This window comes from Bufo bufo, chromosome 4, assembly GCF_905171765.1.
Source record: "Bufo bufo chromosome 4, aBufBuf1.1, whole genome shotgun sequence".
Taxonomy (NCBI): Eukaryota; Metazoa; Chordata; class Amphibia; order Anura; family Bufonidae; genus Bufo; species Bufo bufo.
Window position 1 is genome coordinate 57,094,909 of NC_053392.1, and position 17,574 is coordinate 57,112,482.

Sequence of the window (17,574 nt, forward strand, 5' to 3'; positions counted from 1 at the left end):
CTTTCAGTCCAGTGTGTCCTGCTGAGATTTCCTGGGCCTGTATCTGGTTCCTTTTTTCCCCTGATGCTTCACATGCCCAGAGTTTCCTCTGGTCTTACGCTTCACAGTGATATCTTGTTTTCCGAGGCTCGGGCCTCATCTCCTGTTTTTGGGACGCAGGTCTTACTCTTTTTTCCTGGCTTTTACCTACAACCCCCTCCTTCTCCAAGGGTTGGCGGTTTCCTCTAGCAGCCTTGGGTTTTCGCCTTTTAAATAGGGCGCATAACTTCATCATCTGCCTTGCGGTGAGGGGAGACCTGCTCCCTTCACATGTGAGCCCTGCTACGGCTTCACTCACTCGTTTGGCTTCCAGTACTTCCTTGTTTCCTTTCTCCCCTGGCCTGTCAGGGGTTGACCACAGGTTTTTTCGCTCTTTGGGTCTGAGACAATTTAGAGCGTTAGGTAGTCCCAACACGCGGTGCTGTCCTAATTTTTTCTCCAGCCCTTGGCTGAGCTCGGTGTTCCCTTTTGCCGCCTTCTTGCATTTGGGATTTTCTTCCAGGCATTTTTCCTGGGCTGCTGACAGTCTTCTCTGATTCTTCCTTGAGGCTTCTTCCTTGTTATGGAACCTCTTGCCCATTCCGTGTTTTCTACTGTTGGGTCACATGGTTCTCCTGCACCTGTATACCCAACCGGTGGCATGGCTGTTCTTTTCCCACCCTCGGGGACTGCTTTGGGACGTCCCATGGTGCTGTGTCCCCCAATGCCATGCACGAGAAAATTGGATTTTTTGTACTCACCGTAAAATCCTTTTCTCGTAGTAGGCATTGGGGGACACAGATCCCACCCTATGTTTTTACTTCCGATTTTCCGGGCTGGTCTCTTGATCTTTCCCGGTACGGGAGTTGTTGGTTCCTTGCTTTTTTTCTCTCTCCTACTGCTTTTTGTACAAACTGAATAGCCTTGTGCCTGTGGAGAGGGTATAGCCCAACGGGGAGGAGCCAACACTTTTTGTGTCTAGTGCCTCCTAGTGGTAGTTGGACATATACCCCATGGTGCTGTGTCCCCCAATGCCTACTACGAGAAAAGGATTTTACGGTGAGTACAAAAAATCCAATTTTTATCAGACCAGAGAATCTTGTTTCTCACAATCTGAGAGTCCTTTAGGTGCTTTTTTGCAAACTCCAGACAAGATTTCATGTGTCTTGCTGAGGAGAGACTTCTGCCATAAAGCCCAGATTGGTGGAGGTCTGGAATTATAGTTGACCTGGAAATTTCTCCCATCTGCACATATGATCTTTGGAGCTCAGCCAGAGTGACCATTGATTTCTTGGTCACCTCTTTTACCAAGGCCCTTAATCCCCAATTACTTTTTTTTGGAGGGGTGGCCAAAACTAGGAAAAGCCCTAGTTGTTTGAAACTTCTTCCATTTAAGAATTATGGAGGCCACTATGCTCCTGGGAACGTTCAGTGCAGTAGAAATGTTCTGTACCTTTCTTTAGATCTGTGCCTCCACACAATCCTGTCTCTAAGCTCTACAGGCAGTTCTTTTCACCTCATGGCTTGGTTTTTGCTCTATGTGTTGTCATTTGTGAGACCTTAGGCTTGCATCTTTCCAAATCATGTCCAATCATCTGAATTCACCACAGGTGACTCGAATCAAGGTGTAGAAACATCTCAAGGATGATCAAGAGAAATAGGAGGCCCCAGAGCTAAATGTTAAGTGTCATAGCAAAGGGTGGGAAATACTTTATTGAGACGTGAGATTTAAGTTTTTCCCTTTTTAATTGCAAAAATGTCTAACATTCTGTTTTCACTTTCTCATTATGGAGTATTGAGTGCAGATTGGTGGGGAAAACCTGAATTTTATTTTAGCACAAGGAGCAACATAACAAAATGTGAAATGGCCTGAAGACTTTCCGAATGCACTGCACATGTACCAAATCTATGCCAGTAAACATAGATATCCCCATATTGGAGAGAGAGGAGGAATTCGGCAACAATGTGTTATCAGAGTCAGCATAGGAAAATAATACCAGAGATGTAACTATTAACCATTCACACCTCTCTTCTCATTGGTGACTGTTTGCACTGTCTATAGTAACACATTATAGCCCCTTTTCTCCAATTTCAGGATGATATTTATGTTGGTATACATTTGGTACAGGTGTAGCCTGGTTTTGGTTTTACATTTTGACCTTATATCATGGGTCTTGCTGTGATGGTAGGGTTTTGTTTTTTTTCTTTGGGCGTCTCCCACATGTCTCTTATGTTTAATTGTTTTTATATTGTGGTTTTTTTTTTGTATCATGTAAATAAAAATTCCAGTTTTTGCACAATTGCCATTTTCAGGTGTGTTCCACTGCGTGTTGTCCTTTTTGCATGTTAGTATTTAGTAGCTCCACATACAGCCAAATGTCTGAGTGTTCAGTACAGTAGCTGCAAGTGTTAATACCACAGAGCCACCAGTAGATGGCAGTGATGGCCTTCACAACAGCGGTAATATCAAGACATCATCTTGGCTTTTTTATTAAATTTTATATATATTTTTTAATACATTAAAGGGTGTCTCTTTAGTCACTTGGCGCCTTTTTGCTTGAAAAGTGGGAAACCTATTCAATAGATAATCATTTATCATATGGCCTTAAAGGAGCTGCAAATAAGTTGTCACGTTCTTCCGTGAACCTCTTAATGCACCTCTTCTAAGAAAAAAAATAACCTCTTTCAAGGTCATGTTCTAGGCTTCCTTAACTTTTTTATTTTATTTATTTTTTATTGGAAGTTTTTAAGGTGTGTTTTTGTTGCATTTTTTTGTGGTATAGTTTAAAAAATATTGGGGGAAATTTATTAAAACTTGCCTGAAGTAAAACTGGCTTAGTTGCCCAAGGAGCTCTGAAAAAAAAAAAGGGGGGAATCTGGTTGCAGTGAGCAACTAAGACCGTTTTCTTTTAGGTGTGTTTTGATCATCTGAAACGCCCAGCCAATATATTTTGATTAAAACACACCTGTGCCCGCCTGGTGGTCTCACTCATGCAGGTCCTACTCTGCTCAATGATTTGAGCAGGCACCGAGTTCCGGTATGTCATGTGTCCTGAAGAGGTTAAAGACTGTTTTGAAAATAAATAAAATGCTTCCAAAAATCCTTCTAACGTCCTAAAAAAATAAAATGACATTTACAAAATGATTCCAATATAAAGTAGACGTTTGGGGAATATTTAGTAACCATTTTGTAAGGAATCTGTCTTTAAAGAAAATAAATTCTAATTTAGAAAATTGCTAATTTTTCCAACTTTTTTATGAATTTTGGGTTTTTCGTAAATGTAAAACATGTGTCACGATAAAAAACAGTCTCAGAATGGCTTGGATAAGTAAAAGCGTTCCACAGTTATTACCACATAAAGTGACACATGTCAGATTTGATAAATGGGCCTCTGACATATGGTGTAAACTGTCTTCTGCTGGAAGAGGTTAAACCGCTGATCAGCAGGGGTAGTGGCAGTTGGTGGCCGTCCACCCAGGAGTAAAACCACCCCCCAATCTGATACTGGTGATCGATCCTGAGGAAAGGTCATCAATATCAGAAAACCCCTTTTTCTCTGTCACATAGAGAATTCAACCAAAAGTATGTCCTTCTAGTACTTCATACCACCTTTCCATAGGTTTTTTCTTTTTCTTTGGAGCTTGTATTATTTTTTTATTTATTTTTATTAATTTAATATTTATTGTTTTTAACATACAAATTTATTTTTACAAACATTTAATTTAATAAGACTTACATACCATCATCCCACCCACCCCCTTTATTCGTTAACCGCTTTATAAAAAAAAAGAAAAAGAAAAAAAAAACACTCTAGTCATCCTCTCTGTCGCCTCCAGCCCCAACTCATGATATTTCCCCTCATCTCGGGACAGGTCCCCTATACCAACCATTTCTGCCATATTCTAGAGAATCTATATATTTTCTTATTGTTTACCAGATGAGCTATCTCACAAACCAATGAAATTCTAATCAAATTCTCCCATTCCATGATCGTGGGTACAGCACTACCTCCCCAATATCGGATAATACACCTCCTAGCTTGAAAAGGTAATTTGGAAGCTATTTCTCGATGTTGAGAGATATCCATTTTCCCCATCGCTCCCAGTATACATATCTCGAATTGGCTAGGGACTTTAATCCGATGGTATTGCTCTATTCTATCTCTGACTTTTCTCCAGAACTCCTGGATCTTCAGACATGTCCAGAGTATGTGAATATCATCCACCTCTATCTCCCCGCACTTTAAACATCTGAAGACTTTGGGTTTGTAACACTTCATTAAAAACATGGGGGAATAATAAAGGCGATATAGTATGTTGAATTGGGTAATTCTATGGGAAAAGTTCTTTGGAATCCTATTTTTCCCCTGTATAGCCAAATCCCAGAACTCTTCTCGCTGGGGGTTCATAGCATCTTGCCATTTATGCGTTAAGCTGTTTACTGCTATCCTCTTAGTCTTTTGTTTTAACAGACATTGGTATATTTTGGAGACTAATTTCCCCCCTGTTTTTAAACCAGAAATGTCAGCTAACGCCTGCGGAAGGGTAGATATCAATGTACCCCGCCCCAGCAGCTTTCTCAATACTTGTTTTATTTGTAAGTGGTAAAACCACAGTTCTGTATTACCCAGACCAGATCATCATATAATATTATATCGCCCTGTCTCCAGATCTGGCCCAGTTTATAGACTCCATGCCTCCACCAAACCTCTTGTTCAATTTCTTTTAGTTCTATTAAATGGGTATTATCCCACAGTATGGTGTCAGCATGGAGTCCAGCCTGGGTCCAGAAGGCCCTTGCTTCCTTCCAAACCCTTTCCATCAGCTCAAACAGCGGCATCTTTCTACTTCCCTGTTGTGCCAACACACCTGCTTCTATGTGCTGAAGGATAGTACAGTTCTCCAACCTTGCGTTAATCCCTACTATCATGGACTTATATCTTTGCGTGTTACTCCACGTTATCATGTTTTTTTTATATGGAAATAAAATATAGTTCCAAGTCTAGGACTGATAGTCCCCCCTCCCTCTCATGGATATAAAATATTTTGTGCTTTTTTATCCTTGTTTTTTTTCCCTCGCCATATCAAATCCATTAAAAGACTGGCAATTATTTTGAATATTTTTTTGGAGATTATTGCCGGTGCATTCCACAGAATATAATTCAGGGAGGGTAATTAGCACATTTTCACTAAGGAGATCCGACCTGCCATCGAGACACATAATCTTTTCCATACGTCTCTTTTCTTCCTAATTTCTTGTATTTTAGGGATCACATTCAGCTGGACATATTCCTTAGGATTTGGAGTTATTTGAATACCCAGATATTTAACGGGTTCATTGCTCTTCTTAATTTCCAATGCTCCTGGTATAAAATTGTTCAGAGGATCAATCGGGACACAAGCCGATTTAGACCAATTTATCTTAAGACCGGCATGTTTACCGTACTGATCAAATACCTGGAAAATCTTCGTAAAGCGATCTATGTGAACCTACAAACAGCATATCATCCGCATACAAAGCAATTTTCTCGCCCATATTCCTTGGGGGACACAGGAAACCATGGGTATAGCTCTGCTCCCTAGGAGGCGTGACACTAAGTGAAAGCTGTAAGCCCCTCCTCCATCAGCTATACCCTTCAGCCTGTTTTTGCTTAGTGTCCAAGGAGGCAAGACACCCCCTGCTTATGCAGGGTTGTTTTCCTATGATTTTTTATTTTTACGTTATTTGTTGTTTTTAATTCGGTTTTTTTCTACTTACAGGGACAACAGAGGCGCATTAGACCCCTCTGTTTCTCCCGGGGTTGAGTTGCGCCAGTGCCGGTAATTCCGCACTGCCGCCTCCCCCACAGAAGACAAGGTGGACCAGGGCAGCCTCGCTCCCCTGCGTCCCGCCAGCTCAGGGTCGCCCGCACGCCAAGTCCCTCCCCCGGCTTCCTGCCACTGCGGTGCCAGGAGCTGAAGGGGCGACCCCGCTGGACGGATTGAGGGTGAAGACAGCGCATGGTGAGACAGGCTGCTCCAGCCTCCCCTTCCTCCCTCCCACCGCTGCTACAGGCCTCCTGGGCTCCCATGGCCACTGTTACTACATGGCCACTGCTACATCGTGCGCCCACCCCTCCCCCCCCCCCCGATATCGGACCGTTACCGGGCAGGGGAGTTTATCTGGGCAAGTCCTTGGCAGGGACGCTGCCTTCTGCCACATCCAGGCGCGGAGGGGGCCGCTTTCTTGGCGTGAACGGCGCCATTTCAGGCCGGCACTTCATTATCCTTGGGGGTTAAGTTCATTTTGCCGCGCGCGCGCGGCTCTGCTTCAGAGCGGCAGGGAGGGGGCGGAGCTTCCTACATGCGCTCCGCTACTTCCGGGTTCATCGAGTGCGATCCGAAGCCGGTGCTGCTGCCTCTCCTCCACAGCCTCCTCAGTCTGTTCCCCCTTACCGCTGCCGCTTGCATCATCCGGGTCTGGTAGGACTTTTAACCCCCTCCGTGCCACAGTACTGTCGCTTGGGTGTTATCCCCGTTTCTTTCCTTGGGGTCTCCCACTTTAAGTGCAACATCTTTGTTCCACCATGTCAGACCCTTCTGCAGCCGCCAAGCCTTGGTACCATGCCTGTACTGCTTGTAGGGAACCCTTTCCCCGGGGGCAGTCTGATCCGCACTGTACTGCATGTCGGGCTCCACCGCAGCCTCAGTCGCCCGCTGTGTCGCTCCCTGCTGCCTCTGACCCGCCTGACTGGGCTAGATCCCTGTCCCAGGCCGTGGAAAGCCTCACTCATGTCGTGGGCCGCCTAATAGACAGGCCACCTACCCCGCAGGACGCCACTCTTACTGTCGCGCCCTCCGGGTCCACCGCTTCTGCCGCTGCAGCGGGTTCACTCTCCTTTAGTGACCCCTCCCGAGCTAGGCACTCTCAGAAGCGTATTAGAGTAGAGCGAGCCTCCTCCTCGGATGCCTCCCTCTCCCCGCCACGCGTGCGCACCCAGACGAGCCTCTCCTCCCCAAAGGATTCGCTCTCTGAAGGTGAATTGGCGGTTTCAGATTTGGAAATGGACTCGGCCCTGCCGTCCAAGCTAGCCTCAGCGATGGGTCAACTCATCTCTGATATTCGTGACACCTTTAAGGTGCAGGATGATCCCCCTAGCTCGGACGCAGCTAGCGTCTCATTTATCAGACCCAGGCAGGTCTCAAAAGTCTTCCCAATCCACTCTGATTTCTCCTCTGTGGTGTCTAAGGCTTGGGCTCGACCGGACGCCCGTTTTGTCAACCCCAAGAAGCTGGACATTTGCTATCCTTTTCCAGCAGATGTCGTGGCCACATGGTCTTCCCCACCCAAGGTGGACCCCCCTGTGGCCCGGCTGTCGAAGAACACGGCCATCCCTGTTCCCGACGGGTCCTCTCTTCAGTCAGCGGAGGACCGTCGCATGGAGACCCTTTCTAAGGGCATTTTTGCTGCCTCCGGTTCTGCTCTCAGACCGGTTTTTGCCTCTGCTTGGGCAGGGAAAGCAATCTCCGCTTGGGGTGCGCAGCTGGAACAGGAGTTGGACTCGGACGTCCCTATCCAGGACCTGCGTTCCTTGGCCCAGCTTATTGTTCGGGCCGGGAATTTTGTTTGTGAGGCCTCCCTTGATGCGGGAGCCCTTATTGCACGCTCCTCCGCCCTGGCAGTTTCCGTCAGGAGGGAGCTCTGGCTGAAGGTTTGGAAAGCGGACGCTGCCTCCAAACGTTCCTTGGCGGGGCTACCGTTTGCGGGTTCCCGCCTTTTCGGGGTCCGCCTAGACGAACTTATTTCGGAGGCCACGGGTGGTAAAAGCACCCATCTTCCTCAACCCCAAGCCAGGGGCGCCCCCCGCGGACGCCCTGGTGCGTCTCGTTTTCGGTCCTCCCGCAGGGCCTCTGGGGCTCCCACCACAGCTGCCGCTTCGGCTCCTCCCCAGGATAAGCATAGGAAGCCGTTTTTTCGGGCGCAGCCCTCCTGGCGCAAGCCGCAGGCTGCCCGCACACCCGCAGCAAAGCAATCCTCTGCCTGAAGGCGCGCCCCCACCCACCCGGGTGGGGGGCCGGCTCCTCCTTTTCAGGGACGTCTGGTTGGCTCACGTCTCCGACGCCTGGGCCCTCGAAATTGTGTGCTCCGGATACAAAATCGAATTTGCATCCTTCCCTCCAGATCGGTTCTTTCGCTCCCGCCTGCCACGGGACCCGAAACGCGCGGTTGCGTTCTCCGCGGCCGTTCAAGCCTTACTGGACAGGGGGGTGATTACCCCCGTTCCTCTAGAGGAAAGGTTCCAAGGGTTCTACTCGAACCTCTTTGTAGTTCCCAAGAAGGGAGGTTCCATGCGGCCCATTTTGGACCTCAAAAAGCTCAACCGTTTTCTCCTCCTTCGACGGTTTCGGATGGAGTCCCTCCGTTCCGCGGTGGCTTCCCTGGAGCAGGGAGATTTCATGTCTTCCATCGATATACAGGATGCCTACCTCCATGTTCCGGTAGCCCGGTGTCACCATCGCTTCCTCCGGTTCGCCGTGGGGGACCTCCACTTCCAGTTTGTCGCCCTTCCCTTTTGGGCTGGCAACAGCCCCCCGGGTGTTCACCAAGGTCCTGGCCCCGGTTTTGGCCTTACTCCGTTCCAGGGGTGTTTTTCTGCTACCGTACTTGGACGATATCCTCATCAAGGCTCCGTCCCTTTCTCAAGCGGTTGCCAGCGTGGATCTCACTCTAGAGACTCTGACGAGGTTCGGTTGGGTCATCAACTTCCCCAAGTCCTCCCTTCCCCCCTCCAGACAACTGGTCTTCCTGGGAATGCTTTTAGACACGGGAGCGGCGGAAGTACGTCTTCCCTCGGAAAAACGTCTGATCCTCCGTGGGGCGGTTCGGGGTCTCCTTCTCCACCGTCGACCGTCCTTCCGCTTCTGCATGCGGGTCTTGGGGCAGATGGTTGCCTGCTTCGAGGCGATCCCGTTTGCGCAGTTTCACTCCCGCCCTCTCCAACGGGCGATCCTCTCCTCCTGGGACAAATCGCCGCAGTCTCTGGATCATCCCTTCCATCTATCGCCTCCGGTGAGGTCATCTCTCCGCTGGTGGTTACAGTCCCCTCTTCTGGGCAGGTCTTTTCTGCCACTCAACTGGTTGGTGGTTACAACCGATGCCAGTCTCTTGGGCTGGGGAGGCGTGTTTCCTCCCCGATCCGTCCAGGGCATTTGGTCTCCATTGGAGTCCAAACTCTCGATCAATGTCCTGGAGCTGAGAGCGGCCCTTTTGTCTCTACGACACTGGACTCATCTGTTGAAGGGTCATCCAGTTCGTGTACAATCGGACAACGCCACGGCTGTGGCGTACATAAACCACCAGGGGGGCACTCGCAGCGCTGCTGCAATGAGGGAGGTCTCCAGCATTCTCCGTTGGGCGGAAGCCCACGTCCCGGCCCTATCGGCAATTTTTATTCCAGGGGTGGACAATTGGGCGGCGGACTTCCTCAGTCGCACCACTGTCGACCCCGGCGAGTGGTCTCTTCACCCGGAGGTATTCGAGGCCATTTGCCTTCGTTGGGGCATACCGGACGTGGACCTCATGGCCTCCAAGTTCAATCACAAGGTCCCCGCCTATCTGTCCAGGGCCAGGGATCCGGGAGCTTGCGGAGCCGACGCCCTCGTTCTTCCTTGGCGAGGCTTCGCGCGTCCATACATATTCCCTCCCATCCCACTCCTGCCCAAGGTCCTTCGGAAGATCGCGGCGGAAGGCGTCTCGGTGATTCTGGTCGCTCCGGACTGGCCCCGCCGGTCTTGGTATGCCGACCTCATGCTGCTCCTGGCAGACGCGCCCTGGCCGCTGCCCGCCAGGGAAGATCTTCTCTCTCAGGGACCGATCTTCCACCCGCGTTTAAGGTCCCTACGTTTGACGGCGTGGTTGTTGAGACCACCGTCCTGACACGTAGGGGTTTTTCTGCGGACGTCGTCCGCACCATGATCCGCGCCCGTAAGCCGTCCTCTTCTAGGATCTATTATAGGACCTGGAGGACCTATTTGGGGTTCTGTGCCGATCTAGGGATTCCTCCGCTCCGCTTTTCTCTCCCCACCGTTTTGTCCTTCCTGCAGAGCGGACTTGCCCAAGGTCTGGGTCTTAGTTCTTTGAAGGGTCAGGTGTCTGCGCTGTCCATTTTGTTTCAGCGCCCACTGGCCCCCCTTGGTCCTGTCAAGACCTTCCTTCAGGGCGTGGCTCACGCGGTTCCCCCGTACCGGCCTCCGGTACCGCCCTGGGACCTGAACCTGGTTCTCTCAGCGCTCCAGGCTTCTCCTTTCGAGCCTCTGCGGACGGTTTCCTTGCGACTTCTGTCCTGCAAGGTTATTTTCCTTGTAGCAGTCACCTCTCTTCGGAGGGTGTCCGAATTGGCTGCACTCTCCTGTCTGGAACCTTTCCTAGTGTTCCACCAGGACAAGGTAGTTCTTCGTCCGGTCCCTTCCTTCCTTCCTAAGGTGGTCTCCGCCTTTCATCTGAACGAGGACATCGTTCTCCCCTCTTTGTGTCCTTCCCCTTCCCACCCTAGGGAGAGGGAACTTCATCGCCTGGACGTTGTCAGGGCGCTCAAGGCTTACCTGGAGGTAACCGGCTCTTTCAGGCGTACTGACTCGCTCTTTGTGGTTCCGGAGGGGTCGCGCAGAGGGTTGGCGGCATCCAAAGTCGCTATCGCCCGTTTTGTCAAGATGGCTGTTACTGAGGCTTATCTCGCCAAGGGCAAGGTTCCGCCCCTCGGTGTTACCGCTCATTCCACTAGAGCGGTCGGGGCTTCCTGGGCTCAGAGAAATCGGGCTTCTACGGAGCAGATTTGCAAGGCGGCCACTTGGTCCTCCTTGCACACCTTCACCAAGTTCTACAGGGTGCATACTCATGCGTCGGCTGACGCTGCTTTAGGCCGTCTGGTGTTGCAGGCGGCAGTTGATTGATGCCTCCGGTGTTGGTCTAGTTTGTTCTGGTCCCTCCCTTCTGGGACTGCTCTGGAACGTCCCATGGTTTCCTGTGTCCCCCAAGGAATATGGGCGAGAAAAGGAGACTTTTGTATTACTTACCAGTAAAGTCTCTTTCTCGCTCTTCCTTGGGGGACACAGCACCCGCCCTTCATTTGGGTTTACAGTTGTGGTTCCGGCTTGGTTGCCCCCGTTGGGGCTTGACGGTTCTTTTTCCGGTTGGTGGTTATCTTTCACTACTTGGACACGCAACTGGCAGTCTCTTCTCCAGGCTGAAGGGTATAGCTGATGGAGGAGGGGCTTACAGCTTTCACTTAGTGTCACGCCTCCTAGGGAGCAGAGCTATACCCATGGTTTCCTGTGTCCCCCAAGGAAGAGCGAGAAAGAGACTTTACTGGTAAGTAATACAAAAGTCTCCTTTTTTCCTCGTGTGCACCAAACCTGAAACCCACGATTTCTTCATCTTGCCTAATCATATCCGCCAACGGCTCCAAAGCTATAGCAAAAAGCAGGGGGGAAAGGGGGCACCCCTGTCTAACCCCCCTACCAATATTATCAGAATACTCCCCATTTAGTATAACCTTTGCTGAAATTTCAGTATACAACAGCCTTACCCATGATATAAAGCCATCTCCAAAGCCCATTTTCTTCAATGTTATAAACAGAAAGGGCCATTCTACAGTGTCAAATGCCTTTGAGGCGTCTATGGTAACAATTAGTCGTTCGCCGCAATTCGTGGGTTCAAGCTGGGTGTTCACAAAATAGCGCATAACATTATCGGTTGTAGTTTTGCCTGACATAAATCCCGTCTGATCCTCATGAACAAGTTCTGAGACCACACTTCTAAGTCTAGCTGCCAAGATCCTGGCCAAAATTTTATTGTCGTTATTAATTAGAGAGATGGGACGGTATGAGTCCAAAAGGGTTGGGTCTTTCCCCGGATTTAAAATCAATGTAATTAGGGCTTCTCTCAATGAGTCTGGCAGCTTCCCTACCTTCCTCGAGTCCTCCCACATCTCCACTAGTTTGGGGATTAGTATTTTTACCTACAGTGCGGCTTTTACCGGGCGGCGGTGATCGGAAATACACCGGTACGTCATGCTTCTTTAAGTACCAGGACAATATGCTGTACCGGTACGTCATGTGTCCTGAAGAGGTTAAAGACTGTTTTGAAAATTTAAAAAAAAATGCTTCCAAAAATCCTTCTAACGTCCTAAAAAAATAAAATGACATTTACAAAATGATTCCAATATAAAGTAGACGTTTGGGGAATATTTAGTAACTATTTTGTAAGGAATCTGTCTTTAAAGAAAATAAATTCTAATTTAGAAAATTGCTAATTTTTCCAACTTTTTTTTATGAATTTTGGGTTTTTCGTAAATGTAAAACATATTGACTCAAATTCCCCACTAACATGAAGTACAATGTGTCACGATAAAAAACAGTCTCAGAATGGCTTGGATAAGTAAAAGCGTTCCACAGTTATTACCATATGAAGTGACACATGTCAGATTTGATAAATGAGGCCCTGGCATATGGTGTAAACTGTCTTCTGCTGGGCTAGTGGCAGTTGGTGGCCGTCCACCCAGGAGTAAAACCACCCCCCAATCTGATACTGGTGATCGATCCTGAGGAAAGGTCATCAATATCAGAAAACCCCTTTTTCTCTGTCACATAGAGAATTCAACCAAAAGTATGTCCTTCTAGTACTTCATACCACCTTTCCATAGGTTTTTCTTTTTCTTTGGAGCTTGTATTATATCTTCATAAAATCCACTTTAATCCATATTCTAATGAGGCATTTAGGTGCCCAGAGGGGCGTTATTTTCTTTCAAAGGTGCCCAGGCCCGGCCCCCTACAGGGCCCAAGCACGCCTCTCTCTCCACTCATGGAGAGCCGTTGAAACCGCTACGTCACTAGCAGCCAATAAATCCCGCCCACCCTTTCCCTTGAGCATAGCCAACAGGCGCGGTGCCGAACTCTGCCTGCGGCTGCGCTCTTCCGGTTCAACTGAGGGCATTGGCTTTAACTGCTTCACTGGCCATGCGCCAAAAACATTACTGGGCTCAGAGCATGGCCAGTGAAAGAGTTAAAGCTAATGCCCTCAGTTGACCTGGAAGAGCGCAGCCGCAGGCAGTGTTCGGCACTGCGCCTGTTGGCTATGCTCAAGGGAAAGGGTGGGCGGGGGTAGCGGCAATGGCGCTGCTGCCGAGGCACCGTAATGCCTCATTAGAATATGGATTAAAGTGGATTGTATGAAGATATAATACAAGCTCCAAAGAAAAAGAATAACATATGGAAAGAAGGTGACACATACTTTTGGTTTATTATCGATTCTCTAGGTGACAGATTGCCTTTAATAGTATTTACTGCAGAAGGTAAAATAATGGCATTGTTGCTACCACTACCCACCACTAGAGGGAGCGGACTGTGTGCGATTTTACTACGCCGTTCGGTGTTGAAATCATATGCAGGAAATTGCTGAACTCCCTCTAGTGGTGGCTCTAATTTTTAGACTTTTATATTGAATAAAAAAAATGCCTCATTTACACATACATGGATTTTCCTGGACCACGGTCCATGAAAACCCGTCCTGCTGAGTGCATGAGCGCGCTGCGTCATTGGTTGCTATGCTGCCGTGCGCTTCGTGCAGCCACTGCTGTACAGTAATGCACTCGTATGATCTATACAAGTGAATTACTGTACAGCGGCGGCACGAAGCGCACGGCGTCATAGCAACCAATGACGGCGTGCACACAGCAGGACGGGTTGGGTCTGTGAAAATCCACGTATGTTTGAATGAGGCCTAACTGATTAGCGTTTGCATTTCTTCATTGTCTACTTGCATGCTCATAAGAAACCTATAATGTGCCAGTATTTAATAGGTCAGGGGCGTTTCACTCCACCATAAAGAGGTTTTTCTGTGTCTTAGTATTGATGACCTATCCTCAGATGGATGGTGAGGATGCCAGGTGTTTTTTTTAGACCCCCAATCGGCTGTTTTCGGTGGACGGCATTGGGAGCAGGAAGCCTAGTCCTCTGTGCAGTGGTCGTGTCGGGGTACTGCAGCTAGTCACATGAATGGAAGCTGCGCTGCAGGCCGTCTCGCGGCAGACTGAGCTCTCTGCTTCCGGTTCCATCCACCGATTGGCAGCTGCCAAAACAGCTGATTGGTTAGAGTGTAAGATTTCCACTGATCTGATATTGACAAGCTGTCCTAAGGATAGGTCATCCGTATCTGGACAGTGGAATACTGCATTAAGGGTCCATTCACCCATCCGTGTGTGTTTTGCGAATCCACGGATCCGCAAAACACGGACAGCGGCAATGTGCGTTCCGCATTTTGCGGACCGCACATTGCCAGTACTAATAGTATATGCCTATTCTTGTCCGCAATTGCGGACAAGAATAGGACATGTTCTATTTTTTTGGGGGAACGGAACTGCGGACGTGTGAATGGACCCTTAGGCTGATGTCTTAAAGGGGTTGTACCTGTTTATAATTTTTTTTATTTTTTTTCTAAAAAGGCTGCCCGTGGTGAAAATGAAAATAAATCCGTAGTGCTGTACTGCTCCCATTCCAACACTTGACATTCCCTTACCGTTCTCCGCCTCCTGGTCCCTCTTGATTTACAGGAAATGCCTGCTCAGCAAATGAGTGGCAGACAAAGGTCACCACCATTGGGGGCCTAGACAAAGAGAATACCCAGTCTTTGTGTGCTCTTGCCCTGCCTGTGTGCGTGGCATGCTTGCACTGGACAATGCCAGGCTGCGTACTGCTGATTGTCCCCCAGAAGACTGTGATGAATGTAACCTACTGTCATCATCTCCTTTCAGATAAACCGAGGGCACATGACTGCGGAGGCAAAAAGAGCGGCAAAGATGGAGAAGAAGTTGAAGATTATTCTGGGCGGTTACCAGTCTCGAGCAATGGGACTTATTAAACAGCTGAATGAAGTATGGGATCAGTTTGAGCAGGCCAACCTGGAGCTGAAGACCTTTGAGGAGCTGAAGAAACACGAGGACATCGCCATCCCCAGGAGGATAGAGGTAACCACTGGCTCTAAATTCTGTCCATTCCGATGTGTTCATAGCACGGACACCTGTTTAAAGAGGTTTTCCGCTTTTTCTATATTGGTGACTTATCCACCGGATAGGTCCTCAATATCAGAAGGGTGGAGGTCTGACTCCCGGAAGAAGAGACTGCATCTTTCCTGCGAGTGCCGCCTTCTCTTCACTGTTCACCTGCTTGCCACAGACATTGCAACGGCAAGTGGTATGATTACAGCTCCTCCATCCCATTCACTTGGTAATTACACTGCGCTCTGCTACAATCTCTATGGCGAGCAGGTAAACGGTGAAGAGAAAAAAATGGTCGGAATGTTGGTGGGAAGATTCCTTTTTGGCCTGAGTTCCCATCCTTTAAAGAAGCGAGGGCCCATTATTCACATTTAGTAGCATGAGATGTGACCTTCATGTTTCCGTGTCCCTTTGACGTCTGCGGAAAATCTGTCCACACTGCTAGGCTGAAAGTTTATTTCTAGAGCATCTCCTACCAGTTGTCTCTGAAAAACCACTGACTGAACACGAAGGCCATCAGTGGTCACACTGATGTGTGAAAAAAATACTTTAAAAAGTCAGTGGGTACGTGTGCTGTCCGTCTGTGGATGTGTGCTCTGCCAGCCAAAGTAATAAGTGACATGTGCTCTGACAAAAAAAAACATGGAGGGCACTGGGCGTCAGTTTGTGGAGTCAGAGGGGATGTCTCTTCTTCCATCTACCACTGGATCTGACACTTCACATTTGACAAGTTCAGCCTAGCAGGGGCATGCTTTTATCACATTTTTATAATTAAATTTTAAGTATTTTAGGTCCTTTTTTTACATAGGTATGTAGAAATGGCACGTGCTTTTTTTAGGCTACTTTCACACTTGCGTTCGGGGTTCCGCTTGTGAGTTCCGTTTGAAGGGTCTCACAAGCGGCCCCGAACGGATCCGTACAGCCCCAATGCATTCTGAGTGGATGCAGATCCGCTCAGAATGCATCAGTTTGGCACCGTTTGTCCTCCGCTCAGCAGGCGGACACCTGAACGCTGCTGCATTTTCGTGTCCGCCTGGCCGTGCGGAGGCAAACGGATCCGTCCAGACTTACAATGTAAGTCAATGGGGACGGATCCGTTTGACGTTGACACAATATGGTGCAATTTCAAACGGATCCGTCCCCCATTGACTTTCAATGCAAAGTCTGGACGGATCCGTCTGACTAACTTTCACACTTAAATTTTTTTCTGAACTATAATGCAGACGGATCCGTTCTGAACGGATACCATCGTTTGCATTATAGGAGCGGATCCGTCTGTGCAGATACCAGACGGATCCGCTCCGAACGCAAGTGTGAAAGTAGCCTAACATAGGCCATAGTGTTTTTGTAGAAAGACCTGCAGACTGGCACAGTTCTGTAGAGATCTTACAGTTCCTACTTTCCTCTGACCCCTTCCTTTCACTTCAGGGATGTGGCTTAGTTGCCTTACAGAACACAGGTTTGTGAAGAGAGAAAAGGAATGAAATTGATCTTTTACATACTTTTTTATTTCCCCCCCCCCCCCCCCCCCCATCAGTGTCTTAAAGAAGACGTGCAGCGACAGGAGGAAAGAGAGCGGGAGCTCCAGCAGCGATTTGCAGAACTACTTTTGGAGAAGGAAGGCTCAGTACCCAAATACTAAGCGCTGTGGATGTCTCCAGCCCGGCCACGTCTGCATGTGCTTGTCCTGCCACCTGTCATCAGTACAGATCTGCTCTGTGAATCTGCCGTGTCGTGAGCCGCACTGTATACCCTCGTCAAACCTGAAGTCCTATCGATGCGTTATGAGACGCATCTGGTTTAAGGACTTTCACCGAAGCGAGAAGAACAGTGACAGTGATATTTTTTTTGTGAGAGCCCCCCATAAATTCATGTGATGGTGTGAGGTGACGCTCTGTCAGCGTGGAGGCTTGCTTTCTTTTGCCACCTGTCTGTTTTTCCTGTCCAGGCAAATCATTCATTCCATTGAATGTAGTTCGCGGCAGCGTTGGATCAGTCTTTAACCTCGGAGGTTTTCATTGCCTGCGGATTATTGATGTACAATAAATATCATTGTAAAATAAAAAACTGTCAGCAACTGTGCTTTCCCATACACGACAGGCCGTATTGATGGCTTGTCCTCCAGAATTTCTCATCAATATCTGTTCAGTGATGGGTCTGACTCCCAGCACCCCCACAGTGGCTATGCCAGGTGCGGCACTGTGCTTGTCCAGCTGCTTATCAGCACGTGTGTTGGAGTCAGACCCCCACCAGTCTAATATTGATGACCTATCTTGAGGATATCAAAAACGCAGACAACCCCTTTTAAAGGCACTGTGACAATTTTTTAAGTTATCTGTCATAGCGCTGGAGGCTTAACACGCAACAGTGTGGGGCACTTTTCTCTACAGGTTACTTTATTGAGAGACCTTTGCTCCTGATGACACGGGGCATAATATGTTACGTAGTAAAGCGTTGATCTCTGTTTAGGACACGGTTCAACAGGCAGGGTGCATGTATGTTTTAAGGCAGCTCAACAGCTAGTCTC

General features: G+C 48.6%; 1 protein-coding gene across 1 annotated transcript in view; it reads left to right on the forward strand.

The window, feature by feature from the left end:
- The window catches only part of CDC5L (cell division cycle 5 like), a 58,603-nt gene extending 41,497 nt beyond the window's left edge, over positions 1 to 17,106 (forward strand). The window contains exons 15-16 of the mRNA XM_040427280.1: positions 14,805 to 15,017; positions 16,585 to 17,106. Coding sequence (XP_040283214.1) covers positions 14,805 to 15,017; positions 16,585 to 16,689 — 318 coding nt within the window. The 3' untranslated portion in view covers positions 16,690 to 17,106. The remainder of the gene's footprint in view (positions 1 to 14,804; positions 15,018 to 16,584) is intronic.
- The last annotated feature ends 468 nt before the right edge of the window (positions 17,107 to 17,574 follow it).